This window comes from Saprolegnia diclina, assembly GCF_000281045.1.
Source record: "Saprolegnia diclina VS20 unplaced genomic scaffold supercont1.36, whole genome shotgun sequence".
Classification (NCBI taxonomy): domain Eukaryota; phylum Oomycota; class Saprolegniomycetes; order Saprolegniales; family Saprolegniaceae; genus Saprolegnia; species Saprolegnia diclina.
The window spans coordinates 232,092-260,003 of record NW_008246103.1 but is presented as its reverse complement, the minus strand read 5'-3'; the positions used below and the strand labels follow the sequence as shown (position 1 = coordinate 260,003).

Sequence of the window (27,912 nt, the reverse complement as noted above, 5' to 3'; positions counted from 1 at the left end):
CTACGTTGGCCCGCGATACGTATACAACTAACAGGAAGCACTCCAACTCGAATCGAGTTTTTTGCTCGTGGCTCCATGCCATGATTGCAATATTTCGTCGAACCAGAATGTGACCACACAACTCGCTTACAACAACACTTCTCGGACGACGCATTGCTCCTGCCTTTGCCTGCATGCTTGGTGTTCATTCGATCTACACGGCGTCACGCTCGCGCAGTTGTCGGCGTACTCAACGGCCTGTCTAGGGAGCGCCGCCGCCTTGATACAAGCCCCAAAAATTGCCAAGCGAGAGCCTGGCGAATGTGCGATACTATTACTCAGATGGGCTTGCTGGGGTGCTGTGTGGCCTGTCGCGACTCGCTGGCTGTCGTCGCTCAGGAACGTCGTCGGTGGAGAAGGCGAACGGTCGAGGAGGCGGGCGGTGCGACCTTGCAGGGGCCCACTTCAACTTGGCAGGTTATCCGGATTTTTAAAAAGGTATGACTAGATACTTGTATGGTTTCATTATATTGGAGTGGCCACACTTGATTTTTGTATACCGTTGAAGCGCAATATTCCTCGCCGCACCGTATCCGGACGCGACCTTGACAACCTCAAGCCACTTGCGATTTTCCATCGGCCATGGACATCTACAGCCCGCTGCGCAGCACGTACGGCTCGAACCCGACCGAGAGCCTCTTGAGCCGACCACCGCGGCGCCATGCCCGGCGCATGGCCCTCTTCCTCGTCCTCAACGCGGTCGCGATTGGCGTTATGTTCGCCATGGGCGTCGTCATGCACACCTCGATGACGCGCTACGACACTGCGCTCGCACACGTCCAAGCGCAGCACACGAGCTTGCAAGCGACCGCGCTCAAGCTCGAAGAGGCCTCGGGGCTTCTCAAGGCCGTCGACATTACCGACAAGATTCCGCAGTCGCATGCCGAGGCGCCAGCCCCGGCGTCGCTCGAGGCGCAGCTCGCCGAGCTCCGGCGCATGACCACGATCCTCGAAGCGATGCCGCACGCGATGTTGCCGACCAAGTTTACTGCCAAGTACATTACGCCGCACAAGAACCAAGTGCGGCGTGGCACGTGCTGGGACTTTGCAACCATCTCGTACCTCGAATGGTCGTACCGCCAGCACGGCGTGACAAAAGGCTTCTTGCACGAGGACGCGTACGTGGCGCTCTCCGAGCAAGCGTACGGCACGCGTGTCATCAACCTTTGTGCGGGCCCGATCTCGTCGCCGCAGCAAGTCGTGTGCCGGGTCGCGGGCGACGAGGTTGATACCTTGATACTGTTGCAACGCTGACATGTCTCGTCTAGTTTTGGAATAATTCGACCGAAGGCGGTGAGAGCTCGGCGCTCTTCTACCTCGAAGACGGACTCAAGGATGCCATTTTGCCCGAAGCTGTTTGCCCGTACATCGGCGACCACGGCCCGAACGACACAGTCTGTGACGGCATGGACGCTGCGCTCCGCACCAACCCGATCCGGTTTGAAATGAAGGTACACAAATTTTATCAAGACGAATATTGTGGACAAGATGTCTGCTAGCGCATGTATACCTACTACGACGACATGACGGCCAAGCGCGAACTCGTCAAGCAAGGCGCGGCCTTGGACCTGAGCACGTCGATCGCGTCCGTGACGCACTACTACCCGTGCATCGATGCCTTCTACGACGCGGCCCACTGCGCGCCGTCATCGTGCACGCTGTGTCCGGCGAGCTTGACGCAAACCACGTGCTGCGTGCCGCAGTTTAGCATCAAGGCGATCAACATGGAGGGCGAGTACCTTCATGACCACTCGATGACGTATCTTGGCGGTCACGGCATGGTACTATCAATCTATCAAGTTGTCAAATCTTGACATATGTGTGTTGTAGCTTATGGTGGGCTACAATGATGCCTTCTTGACCCAAGACGGCTACACCGGTGGCTTCATCTTGAAGAATTCGTGGGCCGACGGACCGACGCAAGGGTCGCACTCGATCAAGTGGTGGCTGCAAGACATTTCCGACTGGGAAGAGCGCATTTTGTGCCCCAACAGCCACAGGTATCTATCTCTTTTTCTTGTATTTGTTTCAAAAGACAATATTTGTGTCTAGTCCGATGAACTATTATGCATGCGGGAATGCGGCGGTTGCTGTCAACAATGCCACACCGTCGCCCAAGTGGCACGCGGGGTTTGCACCGTGCATGGAGCCCAAGATCGAGATGTTCGCCAATGTCTCCAAGCAGCCGCTGCACCTCGACTGCACCGCCGCTATGTGCTCTGCCAACGCCACGTACTTTGTCAAGAATTCGACCGACTATGGTGACAAAATGTACAAATTTTGCCTCTGGGAGCTCGACTCGGCGACCAACGCGACGCGTGATCTGTGCCTCAAGCCCAACCGCCTCGACGGGATCGCCAAGGAGCTTACACCGCGCGTCGCGTACCCCAACGACCCGGACCTCTGCGGCTTTTACTTCATGCCGTACGAGACACTACGCGCGTACAACGCCCGCTACAAGGGTCTCCGGATCCACAGCTTTGATATGACGTGGGCCGACTCGAGCTACGTGGCCAACAAGGCCAAGTTCCCGCAGTACGACTACACCCTGCTCGAGGCGTCGACCAAGAAGCAGCGCCGTGCCGACTTTCCGGGCCCATTCCCATTTGCAGAGCACATCAATTTTCACAAAACTTAATTTTGTCAATGTGAAAAAATGTCTTGTTGGCCGCTCAAAGGACATTAGGACATTTTACACAAAGGACAATATTGGTATTTGTGGCCTTAGGTTGCATGGCGATGTCGGTGCGCCTTGAACACGTGCGCATTGGGGAACGGCCCGTCAAACGAGACGTGCCGCTGGCGCTTGGTGGACCGCAGCAGCGGGCCATAGTCGTACTGCAAAAAGGCGTCCGCGTTGGCCGCATACGATTGCGGCGCCCACGAAATGTCAAAGCTGTTGACAAAAAATCCTTGGAACTGCGCGTTGATGTGGCGGTTGACGTCGTACGGGATCATGTAGAAGCCGCACAAATCCGGGTCGTTGGCGTAGACTTCGACGGGTCTATGGAAATATAGACAATAATTTCCACACAACGGCGACAAATAGCGTACTCGAAGACGTCGGCAATGGCGGCTTGCCGCAAGGGGGGCAGGCACATGAGCGTCGACGTGTCATACGACATGTTGTACTCGTAAAAGCACATGATGTACATGTGGTCGCCATAGTCGGTGCGATTTTTGGCAAAATAGACCAGCGACGGGTCGCACGCATCGGCGTCGATGCAGCGCAAATGCAGTGGCATCTGGTTGAGGTGCGCGTAGAGCTTCGAGTCGTCCGACAAGACGGCGTCGATACCGACAACGTCGTCTTCCTCCGAGGCGATGTACCAGCTGAACGGACTAGACATCAAATGAACTCGCGTCGTCGGTTGGAGAATGAGGTACTTGTAGCTGTTGGGGCACAGAATGCGCTCTTCCCACTCGGAAATGTTCTAGCCAAACCCAATTAGATCGAGATTTGCCAGCGCTTGCCTACCTGCATCCAGTACTGCATCGAATGACTGCCTTGATACCGGCTGTCCGCCCACGAATTCTTCACGATAAAGCCACCAGTGAAGCCATCGCGCGTCTCATAGAGGTCGTTGAAGCCGACGAGCAGCTATTCAACGCAATAAGAAATGACCGCGTTCAATCACAGTACCATGACGTGGCCGCCGTCACTGGCCATGCTCGAGTGGGACACGAATTCGCCTTCCATTGTCACGCTGCTGTCGCCGGTCTGCGGGATGCAGCACGTGGCTTGCGGCAACTCGGGCGGACAGAGGTGGCATGATGACGGGGCACAGCGTGGGTCCGTCACGAGGTCGCCAATGCAAGGGTAGTAGTGTGTGAGCGTCACCATGTTGGTCGAGAACGGCATGGCGCTGCTGCGCGCAACGAGTTGGGCCTTGATCGTCGCCTCTTCGTAGTACGTCTCCATCGCCTACGATTTGATGGCTGTACATGACAACATGTTTAGCTTCCATGCCCGAATACCTCGACTGTGAAGCGGAGCGGGTTGCTCGGTCGGCGCAAGGCAAGGCCGGGGCATTCAAGGTCGTGGCCCATCGTCGGAATGTACGGACAGACGCTGTCGGGGTAGACGGCGTCGTGGAGCCCGTGCTGGAGGTAATAGAGCAGTGGCACTTCGCCGCCCTCGGTGGAGTTGCGCCAAATCTGCAAGTGCAAAGTCAAAGAGTGCACGACGCTCGCCACATACATTGTCGTCGGCAATACGACACGCTTTTTGCTGGGGCGACGCGCTGCGACCGGTGCACATGGCCGCGACTTCGATCCCGTACGCCTAATGGCATGTTCAATCAAATCAATTACAAAACACAGGAGCATACTTGTTCCGAGAAGGCCACATAGTCGTGGGGTGCGAGCCAGCCTTGCACAACGCCGTGGCGCCGGTACGACTGCTCAAGGAGCCCAATCGTGCCAAAGTCCCAGCACGTCCCGCGGCCGGCTTGGTTCTTGTACGGCGTCACGTACTCGACGCTAAACTTGGCGGGCAAGCTCGGTAGTACGACCGTGCTCGTCATGGCCCTACCAGCACACGAAATTGAGCCTTCGCTGGAGAAGAGAGGACACGAGTACGTCGGCGAGGCGGCGACGTTGACGGCCGCGATGGTGCGGGCAGCGTTCGCTGTCGAATTGTGGAGGTCCCATCCGAGTAGCAAGAGAATCCCGACGTTCATGACCATGATAACCCCGAGTCCATAATGCGTGAGCCAACGCTTCGAGATCTGCAGGCGGCTTCGACGCAAAACGGGCAGTTGGTCCTGGGACCCGTACAGCGGCGCGTACTGAGACGACTGCAACATGACACAGCAAAATCGCTTATGCCGTACGCGCTCAGGAGCGTGCCACGTGGAACGAATTTGGCGCGAAATGTAACTGTCTCTGCCACAAAGGCGTCGGTTCCGACTCTCCCCCGATCGGGCGTTGTCCAACTTCAAGCGGGCAAGACGCCGCGACATGCCCCGCAGCGGTCGGTCGCCGACATGTCTGTAGACACGTCGTTGTGTGGGAAGGTACTACTAGTAGCCGCCTTGCGCCTCCAATTTGGGTGGTTTCGTGTCGACCGATCGGCATGTGGCGATTCGAATCGCCGCTTCTCTTCCCCGTGCAGCACCGCACTACTACTGGGACGTATACCCAGCGAGTCCCCAGCGCTTGTGTGAAAGTAGCTTGCAAAATCATGTCATGCTTTGATGCTTGGGTGCGCCCTGCTCTGGCTACTTTGAAGCAGCTGCTGCCAACTGAGAATCTGCGCTGGCGAGTCGTTTCGCCAGGTTAGGAGGTAGAGTCTGCGTGACTCACTCGCTATGTATACTCATGTGCTTCGTCGATGCGGCGCGCGAACGCCGACCGTGGGCTTGGCTGGGGCGTCGCAACTGATGCCAACGCGAGTCTCTCTCCTTTGATACTGATTTTCGAGAACATCGAATATGACAGGATAATCAATTTCAGCCAATGAGATGGACGCTTTCCTACGAAAGGCAGAGGTCTCCGCCAATCAGCGGCAAGGAAAGATCGTCGGTCCATGGCAGAGTCTCCGAGTCTCGACACCGTCGACGTGTCACTTTACAAGTCGCAGCGTTCTCCGCAGCTCACTCTTCAACCGACTTAGCATGGGCAACCCTCAGGTAGATCTCGTTTTGGCTATCTCAGATCTGATCCGTTTCAAACACAGTGTGCGAATCTGGCCAAGAGCGTCCTTCTCAAGCGTCTCGAGCGCCAGCGTTTCGACTCGGCCGACTGGGCCATGAACCTCGTACGTCACTCTTAATGCCGCATGGAGAGATTCAACGGTATTGGTAGCCCATCAACCGCGAGCAAAGCGACGTCGACGCATCGAGTAGTGTGCACGAGACCGACTCCAAGTCGAACACGGCCGCTTCGTCGCCAGTGACCCAGCGCGGCAAGCCGTAAACGTCCTGTCGCTTTCTTTATATATGCACGAATAGAATTCACACTAATGTACTAACTGGTCGACTTGTACTGAAGCGATATGCGCTTGCCAGCCATCAACCTCTGTGCCTGCAGGCATAATCCACGAGGTGGGATTCACATTTTAGTGAGAAAAAAGAGGCCAACCCGTCAACCGCGATCTGCAGTGTGCAGGGCGACGAGCACGACGCAAACATCGACTAGTTGGGCGGGCCGTCGACGACCTTGGCAAATGGGAAAGGGCCGTCAAAGTCGTCTGCGTGCTGGAAGGCTGTCGACTGCGTGAGGAGGTCGTAGTTGAGATGCGGGTACTTGGCCTTGTGGCGCAAATACGACTGCGGGTGCCACTCAATGTCAAAAGCATTGACATAAAAGCCCTGGAACTGCGCAATGTACCGGCGAATCGCCTCGTACGGCATAAAGTAAAAGCCACACCGGTCCGGGTCGTTGGATCGAACCTCGCTCGGCACGGGCCTACACCAAAGTTGAATCTCAATTTCAAACATCAAACATCAAAATTCGAAAATCGGCAACAACTCCAAAGTGCGGACAAAGCACATACAACGTACGTCAACGTTTTCGCAATGTCGACTTCGAGCATGGGCTTGAGGCAAAACGCGCGCGCCTCCAACGCCGGGCTGTACTCCCAGACGCACATGATGGTCATCCGGTCGCCCCAGTCGGTCGTGTTTTTCACAAAGTACGTCACATTCGCCGCCTTGGAGCACTGACGCTCGTCGAGGCACACCAAGTGCAGTGGCTGGTAGTTGATTTCCGCATACACCAGCGTTTCCTTGGAGAGACAGGCGTTGATGCCGCCGTTGAAGGCCTTGGTGCGGTTGAACGCCGCTTCGGTAGGCGGCGCCGTCGTCACACTCGACATGTTACGGGGTGCGACGACGGGCTCGGCGTCGTTGCCGCACTGGTACCAGTTGAACGGACTAGAGAGTTCTGGTCATCCCACGGATGTTTCAGAGGCCACGTACTTGTACGAGTTGGGGCACACAACGCGCTCTTCCCAGTCCGAATGTTCTTGCATCCAGTAGTTGAGCGAGTGGCTGCCTTGGGTCGGGCCGTCAAGCCACGAGTTTTTCACGACAAAGCCACCGGTAAACCCATCGCGCGTCATGAACGCATCGTTGTAGCCGACGAGGAGCTAAGTATCCGATGGCATACGATGTGGATACTTGGATAGAGACAATACCATCGCGTGGCCGCCTTCAATCGTCATTCCGCGATGCGAGAAGAACTCGCCTTCCATGTTGCGGTTGCGCCCACCCTTGAGAGGTACACAGCACGAGGTTGCCGACATTTCGCTTGGGCACAAGGTGCAGTGGTCCAAAGTGCAATGTGGGTCGGACGCAAACTCGCCAATGCATGGGTAGTAGTGCGTCACGTACGTCACCGGCGTCGAGAGTGCCATGGCCTTCTTCTGCTCAAAGAGCCGCGCCTTGATCGTCATATCGTCGTACCACGTGTCCATCGACTACATGACAAGTTGTTCAATGTGTCCGAAAGGCATCAGACAGAGCACGTACGCGCACTTTGAACTTGAGCGGGTTGTCATGACGACGGTCGGACGTCAGCCCCGGGCACGTCGAGTCGTTGCCGCCTGTTTTGATATACGGGCAAATCGCGTACGGAAACACCGCGTTCGCGAGTCCGTGCTGCAGGTAGTAGAGCTCGCCGACTTCACCGCCTTCGGTCGAGTTCTTCCACATCTAGCGCCAAAAGTTTCAATGTATCAGGTGAATTGGTGACGCGAGAGTACCGAGTCGCCGGCCACGCGACACGCCACTTGCTGTGGCGACGACGGTGGGCCCGCGCAAAGCTCCATGACCGCAATACCATACGCCTACGCTTTCGTCAGTCGCCGTAGGTTGTTTGGACAACGAAGGACCTGCTCGGAGAACGAGACATATTCGTCTTCTTCGAGCCAGCCATGGGCGAGGCCGTGGGCGCGGTACGACTGCTCGAGAACGCCGATGGTGGCGAAGTCCCAGCACGTGCCACGCTGGGACTGGTCCTTCCGCGGGGTCACATGCCGCACTGCGTACTTGGACGGGGCCACCGCGTGGGATCGGTACGCGGCGTGCAGATTGGCCTCCGGTGCTTGGCTCCTAATCACATTCGTTATGGCCGTCATGGCAAAGCGATGAGATGAACGTACAAGAAGACGTCCATCTTGGCCGAGAGCGCTTCAAAGCGAGCGTGGGACGTGTGCATCGAGACGCCGACGAGGCCCAAGGCGCCAGCGATCGCGACGTTGAGCCCAAGGAGGACGTTCGCACGCAGCGAAGAGGACCGACGCGGTGCAGAGAGAAGCCCGTCGCCCTCATGGGCCGGTGTTCCGTAGTAGCTCGGTCGCGAGGTCATGCCGGTGGCGAGCCAAACCAAAAGTGAATTGCGTCGTTCGAAAGATACGAGCATCGTTCACCAAAGCGTCTCAATGCGTCGTGCAGAGTATTTAGATACGAGATAAGCTCTTAGTTTGAGGCATTATTGAGAAACAGCATCAATATGAGACGGATACGATAAAAACATAGACAGGACGACAAGCCACCGTATCTTGCGGGAAGATCGCGAATTGCCTCGTCCCTTGGCGAGCAATGCCAATCCGCAGGTCTCCTGCAGGCAATGGACGTGTAAGGTACCGGATGGAGCGTCATAAGGATACCCAACGATGCGAACCCGGTAAGCTGTTGACGCAAAGCCCCATTTTGAATCCACTGAACGCCACATTTGGCGCCAAAACCATTGTGTAGGAGGCTCGGAGGCCGAAGCCTTCCGCTGTGGTTTCCAAGCCTTTTGCAATCTTTCGGCAGCGCACGGCGGTTCAGCGGCTCGCGTTTCTCGACTGGTCATCGCTGTAGGCGCATCGAGCCAGCGTTTACGCTTATGTAGGTTACACCAATGCAGAGTGCACCGTTGGAGGCTGTCACTCCTCTATCGATTCTAGGCGGTACTAGTCGGTGGCAGCTGCTGAGTAGATGGCCGAGTGCTTGCAGTGCATCAGCGTGTCAATGAGTCCTGCGTGTCCTAGTTTTAGGTCTACCGGTCGCTTGAATCCGGCAACCGGTGCCCCTTCCGGAAGGATAATTCCGGATACGCGTCGGCTACTCCCACATTGCACCATGGTCAACGCCGCACGCATCAGTGTCGCCGCCGCCGTGGCAGTGAGCCTCGCGCTCCTCTACGTGCACAAACGGCGTGCGCTCGACGCCGCGCACAAGAAGACACTGACGAAGCTTCGCTTTGACTTGACGCCGGCGGACATTGCTGCCGAGACAAGCGCGATCCTCGAGGCGTGGTGCGCTGTCGACGACGAAGTGGCGCTCGCCGAGTCGTGTACGTACGAAGAGACGGCGGCGCGGCTCGCACAAATCGAGCTCGAGCTGTCGCCGCGCATCAGCAGCGTGAGTTTCTTGCGCTACGTCGGCGCAACGCCCGCACTGCGTGACGCAGCGACCGCTGCCCACGAAGCCATCACTGCATATGGCCTCCAGAGCAGCATGCGCGCCGACGTCTACCGCGTCATCAAGGCGCTCGCGGACAGCGCTGTGGGCGCGCGCCTGGAGGGCGAGAAGGGCCGGTTCGTCCAGCGCCTCGTCCGCGATTTTGAGCGCAACGGTGTCCACCTCGACGCTTCGCTCCGGCAGCGCGTGCTGTGGCTTCAAAAGAAGATTGCGTCGCTCGCGACTGCGTTTGCAAATAACCTCTGCGACGATGCCACGTCAGTGCTCTGTACCCGCGACGAGCTGCATGGCGTCTCCCCCGATGTGCTGGTGGCCATGGCGACCGACAAGTACGGCTGCTTCAAGGTCCGTTCGTGTTCGCTTGCCTCGTTGTGACGGTCTATGCAGGTGACGATGCACTCCCCGATCGTGTTGCCTGTGCTGCAGACCTGCCACGTGGCGGCGACGCGGCAGCGTGTCGAAGCGGCGTTCAGTAGCCGCTGCCAAGCGACGAACGTCCCGATCCTCGAAGAGATGCTGCGTCTTCGCCGCGAGGCTGCGTCGCTCCTTGGCTTTTCATCGCACGCGGCCTATGTCGCCAGCATTCGGTATACCATATTCGCTTCTCTTTGTCGACCGACGACATGTGGCAACGTAGGATGGCGCAGTCGCCAGCAACCATCCTCTCCTTCCTGCACGGGCTCGACGCACAGCTCACACCACTCGCTGCGACCGAGCTCCAATCGCTGCTGGCGCTCAAGCAGGCGACTGAGTCGACGACCGACGAAGCGTCCGGTGTCTTGGCCATGTACGACTATCGGTATTATCTGCATTTGTACCAAAAGTTGCACTGCGCCGTCGACCACCAAGTGCTCCAAGAGTACTTTCCACTGAGCCACGTCACGCGCGTGCTTCTCGAGACTTGCGCGCAGCTTTTCGCCGTCACCTTTACCGAGGTACTTCCCCTAGCCCGACCCGACCCGACGACCGCTATCAGATCTACAAGACAGTCATAAGATCCACACTTGCATGCTATTGTAGGTGCCGTCGCCGCATGTATGGCATCCCGACGTCCGCATGTTTGCCGTGCATGACGCGCGAGCCGGTCGCCGACATGGCCACCTCATGGGTTATGTGTACCTTGACCTCTTCCCCCGGTCCGGCAAGTACGCGCATGCTGCTTGCCACGGGCTCCAAGCAACCGGCCTCGACACGGAGCTCAAGCGACAGGTAAGACGCACCAACAGAGTAGGATGATACTGTACGGTAGCTGCCAGTCGCGGCCATGGTGGCCAACTTTACACCGCCGAGCGCGACCAAGCCCGCTTTGCTGCTGCACAGCGAGGTGGCGACGTTCTTTCACGAGTTTGGCCACGTCCTGCATCACGTTTTCTCGGAAGTGCACATCAAGCGTTTTGCGGGCACGGCCGTCGAGCGGGACGTTGTCGAAGCGCCGAGCCAGCTCCTCGGACAGTGGGCCTGGGATGCCGACACGCTGCGCCGTCTCTCGTGTCACTACACGACGTCGCAGCCGCTCTCGGACGACCAAATTGCAGCGCTTCTAGCGTCGCGCAACGCCTGCGCCGGTCTCCAGACCAAGCGCCAAGTGCTGTATGCACTCTTTGACCAGACCGTGCATGGCGACGACGCATCGACGGATGCCGACACGGAGAGCCTCCTCGATACGCTGCACCGTACCGTGCACTTGGTCCCGATGACCCGCGGCACAAACCTCGCGGCGTCGTTCGGTCACATTGTCGGCAACTACGATGCCCAGGTAAAACCACCAATGACCCTAGCCCTAACGTGGATGTGTCTAGTACTATGGCTACCTCTGGAGCGACGTCGTTGCAACCGATATGTTTGTCTCGCGGTTCCTGCACAAAGGTCTGCTGAACCAAGACACGGGCATCGAGTACCGCGAGCGCATCTTGGCGCGCGGCGGCAGCGCGGATGCGGTCGACCTGATCGCAAGCTTTCTCGGTCGGCCGCCCAACGACGCCGCATTTTTGAACGCCAAAAATGTCGCGTAAACAAAAGACAATATTGTACGACGTGCGCGACCGAGCATGGTCGTCACCCATGCAATGACATTTCGTTGCTCGTTGGCATTGGCTCATGGCCGCTTGCAAATCCGCTGCTGCACCTTGTTGGTTGCCACTGGCTTTTGTGTAGTAGACACGTCATATGGGCACAAGACGACGACTAGTTTTTTAGTATTGGGTAGTGTACAGGTTTGGAAAGGTTAAAAGTGGTGATGGCGGTGGTGGTCGTGATGGTGGTGCGGCGTGCCCACCTGCACGTAGTGCGTCTCGACAATCGGGACGCCGTCCGGAATCGACGACGCCTCGTGACTGCTCGTGCGGTGCTTGTCCGTCTTTGGATGGTCGACTTTGTCAGTTTGGTGCCGACGCTCGGTCATTTCAATGGCATGGTGGTCCGACGACGAGGACGACGACGAGAACGACGACTTGCGTTGCGAGCGCGACTTGCGGTACGGAGAGAGGTGGTGGTGCGCGTACAGCTCGCGGTGATGCGTCGCATCGTGCGTCGCGTGGTGATCTTCCTTCTTGACGACGACCGGGTCGACGGCCGTGACAGCAAACTGGAGGCCAATGCCCGCGACCCAGAGCACGAGCGTCGCCGTGAGGTAGCCCCACCACGCCGACGGAATATCATACTCCCATGGTCCATTTCCAAACGCTTGTTGGCGCGGAAGGTCACACACGCTGGGGTAGCGCCCGGCAAAGTACCCAATGCCCCATACCGTCATTGTCGCCCCGGCGAGGCTGGTCGAGACGATCTGGAGCGGCTTGCCACCGAGGACGGTGAGGGCACCAAAGACGAGGGCCCACGACGCGACGCTAATGTACAAGGCGCCGTTGGGATTCGACGGCCAGTACTTGTAGCCATAAGAAATGTGCTGGAGTGCCGCGAACGCCGCGCCGGCGCAGAGGCCAATGACAAAGTTGCCGACTTGGTCGAGGAGCATCGAGATGGCACCGATGAGGAGTGCGCCAATGAGGAACGCGACCCACGTGGCCGTGACAATATACGACTGATCGGCGAAAATCAAAAGCGAGAGCACGTAGAGCAAGAGGCCGCCGAGTGAGAAGCCGCAGAGGAGCGCCGACACCTTGAGCATTTTGAAGCCGAGAAACGCGAGGACAAGCCCAATCGGAATCGCAAACCCCGCGAGGAGACCACTCCAAATGTGCGAATAGTGGTAGTTGAGAAGCAAGTCGAGCGAGCTCTCGGGCGGCGACGGCGACGGCGTCGGCACGGTGGGCGACCGGAGACTCACGGCGCGAACGACGTATGATAGGACGAGCGTGACGGCCGACTCGGTCGTGTCGGCGGCAACGACATGCGCCAGTAGCCCCAGAGCGAGAGCGTCCAGACGCATTTTGCTGCACGTGGCAAAAGGAAGATTGAGACACTGAGCGCCAAGTAGCGTCCAAGTGATGCTCGCAGTGCGCAACCTCTGCAGAAAGGCCGCGCAGCGACCTGATTGGACAATGTATCGGAGAGGAGCCAATCCGAATCAAGCTTGACAGCGACATCAGCCAATGGGGTCGATCGAGTCATTGACAGCCGCGCGCCACGACTAGTCCAAGAATGCGATGCTATAAAGGGCAGCAGCAGGTTTCACGGGAGTCGCCTACCTGTATCTATCTATCCACCACTATCGCATCACTCGTGTGAGAATCGAGAGGTTCAGAGAGGACCAAACACTTGGTCGTGCTGTCGGCGCTGGAGTCCGAGCTCCACTCTACCAACTCGACATGACATTCTGCTGACGTCTCCCAAGCAATGCTCCCGACGTGAAGCCGTCGCAGTGTACGTGAGAGCCATCGTTGACAATACGTTCTTGATGCAATTTGCGACGAACGTCTTTTCCACAAGCGCGTCGAGAGTGTGCCCAAATAGAACAGCTTGATAGTTAATACAAGTACTTATTACGTAGTACTTGCGCAATCACGAAGCACACACTTGAAATGTGTACAGAGTGAGCTTGGGCACACTATAGGAACGCCACAAAAACGGTCTGGTGACAAAGGCAGAGGAAAACCGTCGCCGTGCTAGGTACGAGTAGATAGTGCTAGCAAGGGGATGAAAAGAGTTGCGTGGCAAGGCTCTGGCTGGTTGAGCACATTTTATCCGGACAATATTATCCGGATAAAATGTGCAGCCACCGCTGCTCAGCAGTTTGTTGCGCAGATTTGGAGTTTGAATCGAAGTCGCGTGTTTCGTTATATATACATAGCTGGTGACGCAGGTAGCCCAAAAACCAAAGAATCGTGCTCGTAGCGTGCCTACAGTCTGTGCAATGCGCCGTTCCAGTTGGTGAAAACTGATACTGCATCTAGTATCAATCTATCAATGTATCAATGTAGCATCGAGCAACTTCGCAGAAATGCGCATTGCACAGGCTGTAGCCACGCTACGAGCACGATTCTTTGGTTTTTGGGCTCCCTGCGTCACCAGCTATGTATATATAACGAAACATGCGACTGCGTTTCAAACTCCAAATCTGCGCAACAAGCTGCTGAGAAGCGGTGGCGTGCACATTTTCATCCGGATAATATTGCTCGGATAATATGTGCGCGCCGCATGGCTGCTCGGCCACACGACAGCAACGTGATGCTTATACCCTTGGTAGTAAAGCTAGCTCAGAACGTGTGGACTCTATCGTAAGCGCTCAAGTGAAGGGACGCGGACCGAACTCGTGATCGATCACCACGGCCATGCAAAGAAGTGTAACCACAAGGATCCTGTACTTGTCAACGAGGCACACGCACTGGTTCGATAAGACGACTACGACCACCAAATCGATTGCAAATTCTCTGCTGGATTGATCGCCGTCGTGTCATCTCCTCGCTCCTCTCTGTGGAGGGACACTGCGCGTTGTTGGTTGGCGCATTCACCAAATCGTGTTGCATTACGAGTCTTTGACCGTGTAGAGTTTGTGAGAAAACTTGATGCCAGCGTGCACACTGCCCTTGCGGACGATATGGCCGCGTGAGTTGTCGAGCCACTGAAGCAGCCCCGCGAGTACCTCTATCGACGTGCGGGGTCCAAGCCCGGACAGGAGTGTCAGGTTGTGTTGAAGCTACGGACAGGAGTGTTGATCCTCTCGTGTTATAACATCGTTGGGTCGGGCCACCAAAATGTTACAACACCGGCACGGGGCAGCATACTGGGTGGCAGTGTCTTTTAATGGCCTTTTTCGAATAAAAGAAGGAAAGTTTGATTAAAAGAATGCAAAACTGAAAAAGAACGCGGCTGCTTTTCCGATATCAGCGCCGAACCAGACGGTAGCCGATCGCCGGGTTGTAGCAAGCAGGTGGGGCCGTCCGTCGTCGTCATTTGCAGTCGCTTGAGCATGAGCTTGGAACTAGAAGCAGGCGAGCGCAAGCACCTCGTCATGGGCAACAAGAACCACCTGACGCTGCCTCAGCGTCTCTACCAGGTCGACCTCCAGCTGGCCGTGCGCATCTACGGTCTCTTTGGCCACTCCAAGGCGTGGCGGCTGCTCTGGGAGTTCTTTAGCCTCACGGGCGATGGCATCCTGTACGTTATGCTAGCCCGCGCGCAGTCTCGCTAACCCTCTATGCTGCGCTGTAGGTGGCTGCTCATCGTGCTGCCGCTGCTCGCGCTCGCGTCGTTCGCCGGCATGCTGGCGTCCATCACGAACGGCCAAAAGGCCTTCCTCTACTTCTTCTACCTCTGCCAATTCGTACAGGCCACATGCACGCTCCGCCTCATGTTCGAATGCTAGGTTGACATTGTGTGCATCGTCATCTTCAAGCTCATCTTCCGCCGCCAGCGCCCGCCGCACCACCAGTCGGATGACCGCTTCGTCGGCCCCGACCAGCACTCGTTCCCGTCGGGCCATGCAACGCGGTCTTGGTGCCTCGTCGCGCTCATCGTGTACCTCGCCCACTGTACGTTCGTCCTCTTGTCGTCCTGTGGTCTAAGCCGCCATAGACTACCCGCGCATCCTCACAGACATGCTCGGGGCGTGGAGCGTCCGTGCGATGCCTACAATCATGGTTCTCTGGGCGACTGTCATTTGCTTCTCGCGCCTCGCGCTGGGCCGCCACTACCCGAGCGACATTGTCGCTGGCGGCGTCATCGGGTTCTTCCTCGAGTTTGCCCTCTCGGCCGCCGCCATGCGCTTTGTGTTCCCGGTCCTCCTCGCGTCCGTCGCCTAAGTTTAGCCGCGCTAGCGAGATATACTGACAATAGACAAAAGACAACTTGTCTGTTTTTGACGATCCATAGTGTTTCTTATTCGTTGCGATGCGGATTGTCGGGCAGAGATAACGCGAGCAGCACGTCGCCGCGCGTACCGACGACTATGCAGCCGTCTTTGAGAGCTAGGGGCGACGAGAAGATGTCGCCAGCGCCATGGAAGAGCAGTGTCGCACGCGATGACACCACGGGTTCCCAGAGGTAGACATGGCCGTTGGTCGTGCAGACACACGCCATCAGCGTCGTTCGGTCGGGCAGGGTCGCGGGTGATGCGTAAACGGCGCATCCGAGGTCGACCGATGCAATGCAAGTACCTATCTTCACCAGTTCGTGAAGCTCATGACGACAACGACGTACCGTCGACCATCGAGACACAGCGCACGACACCATCGTGGGAGCCAAAGACAGCCGCTTCGCTTCCATCGCTCATCGTCGCAACGCTTGGGGCGCTGAAGATGGGCTAGTTCAAAAGTATCAATGTATCAAGTCGTCCGATGCCGACCAAAGATACGAACTTTGGTCGTCGCATATGACCACAAAGGCGTCCCTGTGGTCGTCGAGAGCGCGTAGAGAGACGCGTCGGCGCACCCCACAAGCAGCAGATCGTGGTACCGACCGAGGCGCAAGCTGCAAAATACAGGGGCGGTGCACTAGACACAAGTATCGATATATCAACCTCGAAGTCACACACACCGTATGTTGCCACAGCGGCGTGGGCGCCTCATGCATACGCAGTGACGGCCATGCGTAGGCGCGGACCTCGCCGGCCAGAGACGCGCAGTAGAGCACCTTGGCAGCGTACACCGGGCTGGAAAAGACACTACGTGATGCGATGGCGTCATCGTCGGCTCGATAGACGGTCGCACCTCTTGGTGAATGGCAACTTAAACAAACACGCGCCCGAGTCGAGTGCGAGGCCATAGACATGGTGGTCGTGGGAGCCGACAACGACCGCGTTCTCCTCTTCGACGACGACCGGCGAGCACTTGACTTGGTCCTGCGTGAAATAAACCCACAACGTCTACAGAGAGAGATGATGCGACATGCAAACTGGTCGATAGAGTCGAGGGCAACACGCACGCTGCCGGTGAGGATCTCGAGGCAGTAGACGCCGCCGTCGTAGCAGCCGACGACCAGCCGATCGGCTGTCATGGCCGCGCTCGACTCGACACGATCGGGTAGCTCTTTGCGCCAAACGACTTGACCGTCGGCGGTGGTGCAGAGGACGGTGTGGTCATGGGACCCCACAACGATGTACTCGCCCGTGGACGTCATAGCGAGGCGCGGTGACGCGTCAATACACTTGCGGACGGGCACTTGCCATCGCACGGCGTCGGTCCGCAGCGTCACGCGCGCCCGCTTCATCGCTGATGCGTCGGGCGACACGACACGACGTCGCTTGCGCTGCACGAGCAACTGCAGTGCGGCGACAGTCATGTCGGCCTACGATATTGCGTCCGCATGACGATCTTGACCAATATACGCAGAAGTACCAGCTCGACCGGACGCAGCGTCGTCTCGTGCTGCGTTTGGAGTGTGTGGAGGACGATGGCCATAGCCATCGAGTTGAGGCCGAGCTCGGTCAACGTCAGTGACGGGTCCACTAGGCTGGGCGTATAACCGGTGGAAGCGAGGCCACCCGTTGGCAGCAGCGCGCGCAGCCACGACGGCAATGACCGCTGCGCAAACAGCGCTGGGATCTGAGACGGATCGGCCTTGCCACTCGACGTCTCTGGAAACTGCGCATAGGGGACTCTCAGTACGTGCATGGCCACTCGTGGGTGCGCTCTCTCGACAGCGTGGCGCAGCGCATCGGTATCGACAGCTTCGTCGTCGATGCCGACACAGAGCACGACGGTGTCGAGCTGATGCCAGCTTTCTGAGGAAGCGACCGGAGCGATGGCGACCTTCCATCGCCGGTGGTGTCGTCCGAGGTACATTCGCGCTGAGGACTACCACCCAAAAGATGATGCTTCGAGTGTATCTGCTTTGGGCTTACCTCGATCGCGGGTACGTGCACCTGCACACCACTCACTTTGACATACCCGTCGTTGCGACCACAGAGGTACAAAAGACCTTCAGCAAAGTACGCGACGTCGCCCGTCTTGAACCAGCGCTCGCCGTGCAAAGTGCAAAAGCGGTGGGCCTCGTTGTCCGACCTACGCATCCGTCATACCCACGTCTTGACACCGTGACGTCGACAAGCGTACATGTTGACGTAGCCTCGCGCGAGCGGCGGGCCACCGATGTAGAGTTCACCACGTGTCTTGTCGCTTGTGATCTCAACACCGGAGGCATCGACGAGCCGTAGCTTGGTCGCGCCGATGGCGGTGCCCACAGGCACGGGTGCCGCCGCCGTTGTTGTGAGCCAAAACGTCGCATCGCCCGCGACCTCGGTGCTGCCTACGTACGCATGCAGATGAGATACCGCTTTCATCGTCTTTGTGGGGCATACCGTAGAGATGCAATAGCTGCACCGATGGCAGTGTAGCAAAGAGCGTCGCGACCAGATCTGCGTGCAGTGGCTCGCCGCTCACGGCCACGCAGCGCAGAGAGGGCGGTAGCAGGTTCATTTGCAAGAGGAGTTGCAGCACGCTCGGCACGAGCGTCATTCGAGTCACAGAAAAGCGACGTAGTGAGAGGGCAAAGCCAGCGAGGTCGGCCACCACCGGCGGCGCAAAGGATACCGACGTCGACGAGGGCAGGACGAGCGTCGCGCCAGCGCAGAGCGTGCCAAACACCTCGGCGATGGCGTCGACGAACGTGAGTGTTGTGTGCCGCAGGACGCGTTCGCCCAGTCCGAACGGCAATGTCGCCCACATCCAATCGAGTCGATGCCACGTGGCAGCGTACGAGCCGATGACGCCTTTCGGGCGCCCGGTGCTGCCCGAGGTGTACAGGACGTACATGGCATCGGGGTCGCATGCCCAGGTCGGCGCCATGTCGGCGGACGGCCACGTCGCAAGCACGATATCGTCGCCGAGGGCGTGGGTCAAAAGCCGCACGGCCACGGCGCCGCCCAATTCAGAGCGAAGCGCAGCGAGCAGCGGCGACGTCGGTGTGCACACGAGTCCCGTGGCCGCAGCGTCCCGCAAGAGGCTGCGATTCCGAACGATGGACTGCATCTCATCGATTGGTACAAAGAGCGTCGAAGGCGTGATCGTAGCGCCGTACAGGACTGCGATTTGCGGCACACCCAACGGCAGCGCGAGGGCGACGACCGGAAGGGCCGCGGTGGCCAGCGCGCTGGCGACGTCGGTGACGAGCTCATGCAGCTCGTGGAACGTGACGACGATGGAAGGTCCGACGATGGCGGGCGGTCGCACTACGTCGTCGGCCGCGGACGGGCTGGACGCGGCGAAGGTCGCCACCACGGCTTGGAACCGCTGCATACTGGCCAACTGATTTTGACCGCTCAGCTTGCCGGGACAGGCGGCGCCATCATCGAGGACTCGACCTCCATGTAGTCGCCGCTGCGAGGACGAGAGGCAGCGAGCAATGTGGTCGCTGCCACGACCGCGATGCTACCTGTCGTACAAAGGACAAAGGACAGACGCGTCAAGAGCAAGAGAGGAGCAAGTCCATAGCAATCGCGGGATTGGAATTATTACTTGAGTCGCCACTTGGACTTGACCTCCTTCTCCATGGCGTTGAACGCTTCCTTTGTATCGGCGCGCTCGCAGTAGGCGTTGGGCGGGAGCACGTGGGCGTAGACCTTGAGGAGGTCTTCATCGTCCTTGGTCGAGCCCGAGACGCTGAGGTCCTGCGCGAGGTGCTGGTTGCTCACAAGGCGATCGCGGACCGACTCGGGAAGGGCTTGGCGGCCGCGGAACTGGCGGCGCACCAAGTGCGGGATCAAGTCGGCTTTGATGCTCGCAATGTGCTTCTTCTCCGCCAAGAGGTCGAGCACCCAGTGCGAAAAGATGTACACGTGCGCGTCGTAGAGGTCCGTGTGCATGTTGATGCGCGGGCGGCGCTTCAGGAGCGCGCGGGGCACCTCGAGGTCGTCGTTCTCATAGACCGAGTGGGACACAAACACGACGCGGTTCTCGGCGTCGACCATGCCAATGCAGTCGATCATCTCTTCGTCGCGGCGCGGCTTCTCCTTGCTACTCTTGCCCTTGCTCGGGGCCTCGACGACCTCTTGCTTGAGCAGCATCGTCACGGTCGCGTCGTTGATACGATGCAAGTCGGCCACGTTGTGCAAGACGCAGTCCGTGATGAGGTCACCGGCGAGCACGATAAAGTCGGACCGGATCTTGTCGGCGACCGCGCGGAGGGCGTCGGCGGTCTCGGTGGCCTCGCCTTCGACGGCGACGACGGTCACCGAGATCTTGCCATCGTACTGCCCGAGGACGTACGACTGGACTTTGTCGAGCATCTCGTTGGCGGTCACAAGGAGCACGTCCGAGAAGCCCGAGTTCTCAAGCAGCGCGAGCTGGTAGTAGATGAGCGGCTTGCCGTTGACGAGCAGAAGCGGCTTGGGCGTCTCTTCCGTGAGCGGGTACAGGCGGACGCCCGAGCCGCCGGCGAGGATCACCGCTTGGTACTCGGCCATGGACACCAATAAAACTTTCTGGCCGACGTCCTTTAACGCAATATGCGTTAAAACGTAGGACCACTGCGGTAAACGATTTTTCGGAATTTTCAACACGTTGCCGTATGCGCAACGATGCCAATTCCATCATTACACGTGCAGTAGTGTGTGAAGTGTGTGCGTCTCATGCATCATTGTAGAGGCACCACGGACGTACTACTTGCAGTCGACTGCGAGTACACGCTATGTCAGCTTGGTGGAGTCGCGAGCTGCCTCGGCCCCACCCGACTATGTCGTGAAATGAGTCGAGTCGACGACCAAAGACCGATGGGGCGTACCGGCGGGCACCAGACTAGCAAGCCTCAGCTACAAACCGCCACCTGCAAGCCGCAGCTACCTATTGCACTTCGGGAATAGTTCAACTGAGTTTTGATCCCCAAAGAACTGCGCGAACGGTGACCATGAGCGAATGCGCAATGCAAGAGCCAAGGCAGCGACCGGAACGAAGGCGTCCGAAGCGTACAACGTCGTGTGAAGAGGATGGGCTGTCCCGAGACGTCGTTGCGTGCAAGCGAATATTCCTTTGATTCGAGTTGTGGTTGCAATGCGTGATACCATACTAACCTCTTTACCCGCCGTTTAAGCCGTTTAACGCGCTGGCAAAAGACGCCGGATCTCGTATCCGGATAATATTTCCGGAATGCAATGGAATATTCCGGTGCTGGACCACAGGCAGTGGTGCGACACATTTTATTGCGTCCGATACAATGCGGTGTTTGTATGCCAATATCAGAACCGAGTTAAAATAATACGTCCATTTTTATTGTCGCGTTGGATAATAATACCTCGGCTCGCAGGTTGTGACCAGCGCGCATGAACGACGGCAACCCGTACGACTACCTGCTCCAGCGGCCGGGCGGGCGCGGCCACCCGATGCAGCCGGCAGCGCCGCCCGCGCACCACGCGATGCCCCCGAACCCGATGGCCATGGGCTACTCGTACCCGGACCCGAGCTCGGGCATGCTCGACATGTCGATGGCGATGAACCCGATCCCGTACAACGCGGGCAACTACAACGCGATGCCCATGATGGGCCATGGACACCATCTGCCACACGGCGGTAGCCACCATGGCATGGGCCCTCCGTCGATCGACCCGACATTCCACCCGGCGTACATGCCACCAGCGCGCCCGGACACTGGCATCAACTCGTACTTCATGATGAATGACGGCGGTATGAACTACACGGCGCCCATGTACCCACCGCCACCACAGCGTACGTGTATGACGATTGCACTGGATACAACGAGCGAACTGTAGAGTCGATCGAGCTGCCGCGGGCGCCAATTCAGCGCCCGACGCCGCCCAAGGCCAACACGACGCCAAAGCCGGCGCCCACGAGCACATACCAGCTGCAAACGCAAGTCGCGATTCCGCTGCCTCGGCCGCTCGAGCCGTCGATGGCCATCACGAGCGCGCCGTCCTCAAACACGCACAAGGCCGCGTCCGAGGCGTCGTACGAGTCGGGCGAAGAGAACGTCGCCAAGTCGGAGAAGCGCCGGAGCCAAGTGCGTGACGCGTCTCGGCGCCGCCGTGCCAAACACAAGGTCCATCGTTCCGCATCGATGGTCGCTCACTTGGGAGCGTCCTAGGAAGAGGAAGCGATGCTTGTCAACCGCATCAAGGAGCTCAAGCAGCAAGTGCAGATCATGGAAGGCTCGCATACGTCGGGCGATGGCGACGCCCACCCCATGGCGGCCATGTCGGACCACGACCTCGAGCAGTCGTTCAAGGACCAGAAAAAGGTTGTCGAGACGCTCAAGGCCGAGTACAAGGACCTCAAGGCGCGACTCAAGCACCACGAGGAGTTTGCGCGGTCGCTCCAGCAAGGCATCCAAGCACTCTCGGTACAGTCCATGTAGTGTATCCACCATCGACGAGCCATGTTTAGGGCTCGGGCGGACCGGTCCTCAACACGCTGACGGGCGGGTTCACCGGTAGTATGATGGCAGCGACGCCCGCGCAAAGCTTTGACTGGAGCTGGATCAAACACGGCGACGTGGAGTGGGTCCATGAAATCGTGCGCACTGGGTTCCAGGAGCTCAACAACTGGAAGCCGCCAACGTCGGCCCAAGGTAGTACCGTCTTTTCCGGAATTTACGGTAATATGGTATGGTAGAGCCCGTGAATGCGTCGGCGATGGGGTGGACGTCCGACTTTTGGGAAGACGGCGATCGCACCATGTGCTTCTCGACGCACAAGTTGATGCGCGACGGCGTCCTTCGGGACTTTGTCGACAAGACGTGGGGGATTCTCTCCAACCGCGACAAATCCCGCCGCGTGTACCCGGACTGGAAAGAGCTCGAGGTAACGCGATTGCGCAAGGTTGATACAAAATTGATACATTGGAGTAGGTGCTCAAATACGTCAGCGAAGACATTGCGATCGTCCGCATCTTCGAGTCGGTCGGCGCACGCAACGTGACGTTCTGCGCGGTCGTCTTTCGCATCTTTGTCGACGAGCAGCACTACCTCGTCGGCATGAAGTCGTACGCGATGACGCCCCCGAGTAGGTCCCATTGTCGTCATACGATTTTATTGGCTGATTGCTCAACTAGTGCGCCAGATCACCGCCTCGATGCGTCCCCAAGAGGCGTGTGCGTGGAAGTTTTCGGTCTCGCGGACCGAGCCCGGCATCGACGTCGAGTTTGTCGGCTACCAAGACGTGGACCAAACCGTCAAGAGCAAGGCCGGCATGGAGGCCATGTTTGTCATGCTGCGCTGGGAGAGCGAAGCGGCCACGCAGCCCGTGTTTCGTCCTTCGCACAATGCCCAGCCCACTCGGCTCATCCAGTAGCTTGCTTGTTCTCTCGTTGTAGCACAAATCGAGCAAGCGATATCGTGCTACTTAGTATTCCTCGTTGATGTCGCCGTTGTCGATCGACAAGTGGCACAAGACGTCGAGCGCATATCGCTTCAAGCGCTCGGTGGCGCTACTCGAGAGCTTGGTCCCATGCAAGTTGAGATGCGCAAGATGAGATAGCAGCACCTGGAGGCTCGGGACTTGGTCGTCGCTGAAGTCGTTGTCGCTCAAGTCCATGTGCTTGATGTGGCCAAGCATCGGGACGGTTGCTGCGAGCGTCGCCAGCGCATCCGCTGAGAGACTGGACTGGATGAGGTGCAAGGACCGCAGAGTGCCTTGACGGCGCAGACATGCCATTAGCTCTTTGATCGCCGGTGTCGTGAGGCACTCGAAGCCCAGTAGACTCAGCTTGCGCAGCGGCAGCGCCTCGATGACTTCGAGCAACTTTTTGTACTCGGTGGGATGAACCGGCCCCGGTAGGACCATGACATGCAGCTCACGGACGTGCTGCATGGTCCTTAGCGTCAAAACGGCGGCCTTGATCTCGCTCCATTCGCCGTCGATGGTCCAGGTCGTCACCGACGACAAGGCAGATTTCGTCGAGACGACGCACGCTGCGTCGTGGGCATGGTAGCGCAAGCACGTCTGTGGTGTCGCCCACGCGGTGACGTACCGAGCCAGCTGCGCGCTCGCGATAAAGTAAAGACGTTGGAGGCGTGGCGACGCGCGCATGGCGTCATAGAGCATTTTGGCCTCGGTCACCGACACCGACAGATTGTGTATGTACAGCGTCTCGACAGGAAAGGTCGCCAGCACGTGGGCCAGCGCCTCGATGGCAGCGTGACGGCGCTGGATCGAGTCACAGTACAGTATCAGCTCCATCCGGCGCAGCGTCGCTTTGGTACAGGCAAACAAATGATCGAGCGCCGACTCGTCGTCGGTTAGCGCATTGAGCGTCCCCGTGAGGCTCATGGCGCGCAGACGCGGCGCGTGCGCAACGTACGTCGCCACTGTGCGCAGCGACACCAAGTTGATTTGAAAGTTGGTCACGCGCGCCAATGACGACGGCGCAAGGGTGGCGACGCTGTTGTTGTAGTCGGGGAGTACGACGTCCGCACTGGGCGAGACCAGTGGCAGGTACTTTTCTGGCTCGCCGTCGTTCATGAGCACGTACGGATGGCTCTGGAGCACGCGCGCGAAGAGCGCTTCGTGGCCAATCGACGCCTCGGCCGCGCACCCGACGTCAAGGATGGGCCATAGCATCCACGGCGGGACCTCGGCCGTGAGCTCTTCCAGTGCTACGAGGAACGGGCTCTTGCCAGCGCGAGGCAGCGTCCGCAGCGCCGAGAAGAAGGCGGTGGCCGTGTCGAGGTAGCACATGATCGTCTCGACGAGGTGCTGCGGCAGCGCGAGCCCGGGCGCCATCGGCTTGATGCGCTTGGTCATTGCCATTTTGTCGGCGCTAGCCAGTCTGTGATTGGTCTAAATGATGGGTTGAACCGTGCGGGATTGGCCGTACTTGGAGCGTTTTCCTAGCCGACACCCAACGCTAACACAATGCGAGTCGACGAATTAACGACGACAAATGTGTACTTGTACACAAGTAGAATGTACAAGTACTAATAACCAAATCAAGTGCAGCACGACCCACGACGCTGCCTCGTATATGCAAAGAGACACTTCGATCTACTCGAAGTCTTGGGGACCTTTTTCCGCATCGTCCAGCGCAAGGTGCGCCAGCGGACGCGTCTCTCGGTACCACGCGTGTGATTCCAGCTGGTCTTTGGCATCGTCCGAGAGCTTATTGCCCCCGAGCCAGAGCGTCCGGACCTGCGGCGAGTCCACCAGTGTCTCGAGAAGCGGCACGTCGGCATCGGTCAAGTCGTTCCAGCGCAAATCCACGGCCGTCCACTTTGGTCGGTGTTGTAGCGCTTGCACGAGCAGACGGAGACCTGTGCTGCCAAGGTCGGAAGAGACAAGCCGCAGCGCCGAGAGATGCTGCAGCTCAGAGAGCATGTTGATCACTTGCGTTACACGACGCGTGTCTTGAAGCAGCAACGGCCCAGACAAGGTGAGCGCTCGCACGCCGTGGAGCTGCCCGAGGGTCGATAGCAGCAGTGTAGTCGCGTCTTCATCAGGTGTATAGAGCAATTGAATGCCCACGTGCTGGAGGTGCGGCATGCGTCGGAGCGTGGCAAAGACTTGGCTCAGATCTGTCTTCCGCGTCGCCATGGTCCACGACAAGAGGCTGGGAAAAGGGCAATGGTCCGGGCGACAGGCTACCTCGTGCGTGTGACGGCGCATGCATACCCAGGGCGCGCCAAGGACGGCGAGTTGGCCCGCGAGGTCGTCGCACGCAAACAACTTGAGCTGCGAGAGGCGCTTGGCATCGAGAATGGCGTCGTAGAGCCGCCGCGCGCCATGCTCGGACGTGGCCACGGAGTCGAGCCTTAGCTGTGTCACGGGCAGCGACGCGACGAGTCGGGCGATTGTATGCACGGTTGCTTCGGGCACCTGCTCACCGCACTGACCGGTGAGCGCGAGCGTCACGGATTGCAGCGAGTCGCAAAGTATCGGTATAAAACTCTTGAGGTAGCGCTCGTGGATGGTGCTTAGCGCGCGGACGTCCATATCGAGAGCGAGAGACCGAAGGCGGGGCGCCAGCACCAAGTGCTGTAGAAGCGACTGCAGTGACACGGACGCGGTGAAATCGATGTGCAAGCTTGTGACAATGGCCACGGTGTCGGCGAGTTGCCACAGCAGCTGGGCGTCGGTGGCTCGCAGCTGGACGCTGGCGGTCGGCGAGAGCATGCCAAAGTACTCTTGTGGGCTACTTGCCTCCAAGACGACGCGCGGATGGCTTTCAAGCACGCGTTTCACGAGCGGCGCGTAGGCGGCTGGCAGCTGCGCAAGCCCGGCGGCTGGCTGGAGGACGGGCCAAAGGCACCACGGGGTGACCACGGTCGCGAGGTCGTAGAGCGCACTCAAGAACGGGTCCATTTTGGACCGGGGCAGCACCTCCAGGGTTGAAAAGAAGACGATCGGCGTGTCGATGAAGCACGCAATTCTCTCGAGGAGCCCTTGCGGCAGCGGACGCGGCGACGCCTTTTGTCGCTTCCGCATCCTCCAAGCGCCAAGACGTCAATCTGATGGCGTTCACGGATTGGCTGTTGCGAGCTTCCACTCATACCTGTTTTTATAACCGTCAGTGTGTTTTGTAGCCGACACAATCAATTCGGCAAACGCAACTTCGATTAAGGAAGCAACAGGCAGCTCGTCATTATTCAAACGAACGACTGCTGGTAGTCGTCGAGCGCGAGGTGGCAGGGAGACCGGTCCAGTTGCTGCAAGTAGCGGCCGAGTCGTGCCTTGGCCTCGGGCGAGAGGTCGTTGCAGGCGAGCCAGAGCGACTGGAGCTGCGGCATCGCAATGATGTGCTCCAGCACGGGGACCGCGGCGTCACCAAGAAAATTTTCAGACAAATCGATGTGGTGGAGGTGCGGGAGACGGGATAGCACGGCCGCGAGCACGATGACCCCTTCGGTCGTGGTGCCTGCGCAAATGAGCCGCAGTGTTGCGAGATTTGGGAGCTCCCGAAGCATGAGAAAGAGCTGCGCGGCGTGGTCTGGGTTGCCGAGGAGACGCTCGGCGGAAAATGCGAGCGACCGCAAGTTTTGTAGCGTGGCGATATCGGCGAGGAGAACGGGGTACATATATACATCGTCGTCGCTGTCACAGCTCACGGAAATGTGGTGCAGTCGAGGCATCGCCCGGAGCAACGCGTACACTGGGCGCGCCTCCCGGTACGAAGTCGACATGGACCACTCTCTCATCGTTGGAAAGGCGGACGACTGCGCAACCTTTGCGACGCATGCGGCGTCGTGTTCGTGGTAGCGCAGACACGTTCTCGGCTGGCTAAACGCCGCGATCATACTCACAAGCTGATCGCAGCTTAAGAAGTTGATCTTGTCGAGGCTCGGTGCGTTACGAAGCGCATCAAAGAGCGTGCGTGCCCCGGCGTTGCTTGTTCGGACGCTCGAGAAGCGGACCATGGAGACGGGAAACGTCACGATGAGTTGCGCAACGCGCATCACGACCACGTCACTCAGCTCGTCGAGAAGGTCACCGTCAAAGAGAAAAACTAGCGACTCCAGCGACGGCGAGAGACTCGCCGAAAGCACATCAAGGAGATCGTCGTTCTGTAGCACGACGCCGATATCAACGGCGAGGCGCAGCGTGCGAACGCGGGGTGCGTTCGCCAAGCGCGCTGCAGTGGGCACAAGCAGTTGAGGGTCCGTGGAGATCACATGCAAGTCGGTGACGTTGGCGAGCAAGGTCGTGTCGATGATTTCGTCGTCAGTCACGGCAAGCTGGAGCTGGGCCGTCGGCGACATCATATAAACATACGCAACCAGACAAGTCGTATCGAGCCAAACGCGCGGATGGTCTCGGAGCACGCGCTCCACGAGCGCTTCGCTCGCCAGAGGCTCATGCGCGAAAATTTGCAACTTGGGCCACAGGCGCCACGGTGGGCACACGGCCGCGGCCTCGCAAAACGCAGCGAGGAACGGGCTTCTGCCAGTGCAAGGTAGCTCGTTCAGCGCCGAGAAGAAGGACGTCGAGTCGTCGAGGTTGCAGACGATCTTCTCGAGGAGGTGCGTTGGCAGCTCCGGCGTCGTCATAACCAGATCTTGTCTGATTAGGCAGCACAACCGTATTTTGGTTTTATAGAGGACATAATGTTGCATAGTGCAAGCTTAGTCAACGCCGTCATCTCCCACACATATACCGGTATTTAGCATGTCAAAAATAAGGTCTACATTC

General features: G+C 58.5%; 13 protein-coding genes across 13 annotated transcripts; 5 read left to right on the top strand and 8 right to left on the bottom strand.

The window, feature by feature from the left end:
* Positions 1-616: 616 nt before the first annotated feature.
* On the top strand, positions 617-2,726 carry SDRG_10590 (hypothetical protein). The gene is made up of 5 exons (XM_008616586.1): positions 617-1,263; positions 1,308-1,490; positions 1,539-1,820; positions 1,870-2,039; positions 2,092-2,726. The coding sequence occupies exons 1-5, from the start codon at positions 622-624 to the stop codon at positions 2,675-2,677; spliced, it is 1,863 nt and encodes a 620-aa protein (XP_008614808.1). The 5' UTR covers positions 617-621; the 3' UTR covers positions 2,678-2,726.
* SDRG_10589 (hypothetical protein) lies at positions 2,649-4,942 on the bottom strand. The gene is made up of 9 exons (XM_008616585.1): positions 4,621-4,942; positions 4,371-4,569; positions 4,241-4,324; positions 4,018-4,197; positions 3,683-3,964; positions 3,518-3,640; positions 3,427-3,473; positions 3,094-3,381; positions 2,649-3,043 (listed from the first exon to the last, which is right to left on the bottom strand). Exons 1-9 carry the CDS (start codon positions 4,845-4,847, stop codon positions 2,764-2,766), a joined length of 1,710 nt encoding a protein of 569 aa, XP_008614807.1. The 5' UTR covers positions 4,848-4,942; the 3' UTR covers positions 2,649-2,763.
* Positions 4,943-5,624: 682 nt separating this feature from the next.
* On the top strand, positions 5,625-6,086 carry SDRG_10588 (hypothetical protein). The gene is made up of 3 exons (XM_008616584.1): positions 5,625-5,672; positions 5,720-5,800; positions 5,848-6,086. Exons 1-3 carry the CDS (start codon positions 5,658-5,660, stop codon positions 5,956-5,958), a joined length of 207 nt encoding a protein of 68 aa, XP_008614806.1. The 5' UTR covers positions 5,625-5,657; the 3' UTR covers positions 5,959-6,086.
* On the bottom strand, positions 6,068-8,365 carry SDRG_10587 (hypothetical protein). Its single transcript, XM_008616583.1, has 8 exons — positions 8,147-8,365; positions 7,877-8,096; positions 7,748-7,831; positions 7,515-7,697; positions 7,181-7,462; positions 6,963-7,132; positions 6,546-6,917; positions 6,068-6,450 (listed from the first exon to the last, which is right to left on the bottom strand). Exons 1-8 carry the CDS (start codon positions 8,350-8,352, stop codon positions 6,177-6,179), a joined length of 1,791 nt encoding a protein of 596 aa, XP_008614805.1. The 5' UTR covers positions 8,353-8,365; the 3' UTR covers positions 6,068-6,176.
* A 744-nt stretch (positions 8,366-9,109) lies between these two features.
* Positions 9,110-11,625, top strand: SDRG_10586 (hypothetical protein; the record flags this gene model as incomplete). The annotated part of the gene is made up of 6 exons (XM_008616582.1): positions 9,110-9,797; positions 9,840-10,039; positions 10,090-10,387; positions 10,473-10,661; positions 10,702-11,208; positions 11,252-11,625. Coding segments are annotated over 6 exons (2,095 nt in total), but the record flags the coding sequence as incomplete, so codon positions are not given.
* On the bottom strand, positions 11,618-12,930 carry SDRG_10585 (hypothetical protein). The gene has a single exon (XM_008616581.1). It carries the CDS (start codon positions 12,835-12,837, stop codon positions 11,677-11,679), a length of 1,161 nt encoding a protein of 386 aa, XP_008614803.1. The 5' UTR covers positions 12,838-12,930; the 3' UTR covers positions 11,618-11,676.
* A 1,757-nt stretch (positions 12,931-14,687) lies between these two features.
* Positions 14,688-15,718, top strand: SDRG_10584 (hypothetical protein). The gene is made up of 5 exons (XM_008616580.1): positions 14,688-14,778; positions 14,834-15,005; positions 15,060-15,171; positions 15,214-15,379; positions 15,423-15,718. Exons 2-5 carry the CDS (start codon positions 14,860-14,862, stop codon positions 15,647-15,649), a joined length of 651 nt encoding a protein of 216 aa, XP_008614802.1. The 5' UTR covers positions 14,688-14,778; positions 14,834-14,859; the 3' UTR covers positions 15,650-15,718.
* On the bottom strand, positions 15,686-19,223 carry SDRG_10583 (hypothetical protein). Its single transcript, XM_008616579.1, has 10 exons — positions 18,145-19,223; positions 17,900-18,092; positions 17,689-17,848; positions 17,183-17,641; positions 16,770-17,132; positions 16,556-16,710; positions 16,383-16,509; positions 16,205-16,339; positions 16,047-16,149; positions 15,686-16,003 (listed from the first exon to the last, which is right to left on the bottom strand). Exons 1-10 carry the CDS (start codon positions 19,079-19,081, stop codon positions 15,726-15,728), a joined length of 2,910 nt encoding a protein of 969 aa, XP_008614801.1. The 5' UTR covers positions 19,082-19,223; the 3' UTR covers positions 15,686-15,725.
* Positions 19,224-19,269: 46 nt separating this feature from the next.
* Positions 19,270-20,313, bottom strand: SDRG_10582 (hypothetical protein). Its single transcript, XM_008616578.1, has one exon. It carries the CDS (start codon positions 20,245-20,247, stop codon positions 19,297-19,299), a length of 951 nt encoding a protein of 316 aa, XP_008614800.1. The 5' UTR covers positions 20,248-20,313; the 3' UTR covers positions 19,270-19,296.
* Positions 20,314-21,099: 786 nt separating this feature from the next.
* Positions 21,100-23,082, top strand: SDRG_10581 (hypothetical protein; the record flags this gene model as incomplete). The annotated part of the gene is made up of 7 exons (XM_008616577.1): positions 21,100-21,502; positions 21,547-21,833; positions 21,879-22,133; positions 22,178-22,361; positions 22,406-22,593; positions 22,641-22,794; positions 22,844-23,082. The coding sequence occupies 7 exons, from the start codon at positions 21,100-21,102 to the stop codon at positions 23,080-23,082; spliced, it is 1,710 nt and encodes a 569-aa protein (XP_008614799.1).
* Positions 23,039-24,551, bottom strand: SDRG_10580 (hypothetical protein). Its single transcript, XM_008616576.1, has one exon. The coding sequence runs from the start codon at positions 24,538-24,540 to the stop codon at positions 23,134-23,136; it is 1,407 nt and encodes a 468-aa protein (XP_008614798.1). The 5' UTR covers positions 24,541-24,551; the 3' UTR covers positions 23,039-23,133.
* A 116-nt stretch (positions 24,552-24,667) lies between these two features.
* Positions 24,668-26,242, bottom strand: SDRG_10579 (hypothetical protein). The gene has a single exon (XM_008616575.1). The coding sequence runs from the start codon at positions 26,209-26,211 to the stop codon at positions 24,775-24,777; it is 1,437 nt and encodes a 478-aa protein (XP_008614797.1). The 5' UTR covers positions 26,212-26,242; the 3' UTR covers positions 24,668-24,774.
* An 83-nt stretch (positions 26,243-26,325) lies between these two features.
* SDRG_10578 (hypothetical protein) lies at positions 26,326-27,796 on the bottom strand. Its single transcript, XM_008616574.1, has one exon. It carries the CDS (start codon positions 27,768-27,770, stop codon positions 26,373-26,375), a length of 1,398 nt encoding a protein of 465 aa, XP_008614796.1. The 5' UTR covers positions 27,771-27,796; the 3' UTR covers positions 26,326-26,372.
* Between the last annotated feature and the right edge of the window lie 116 nt (positions 27,797-27,912).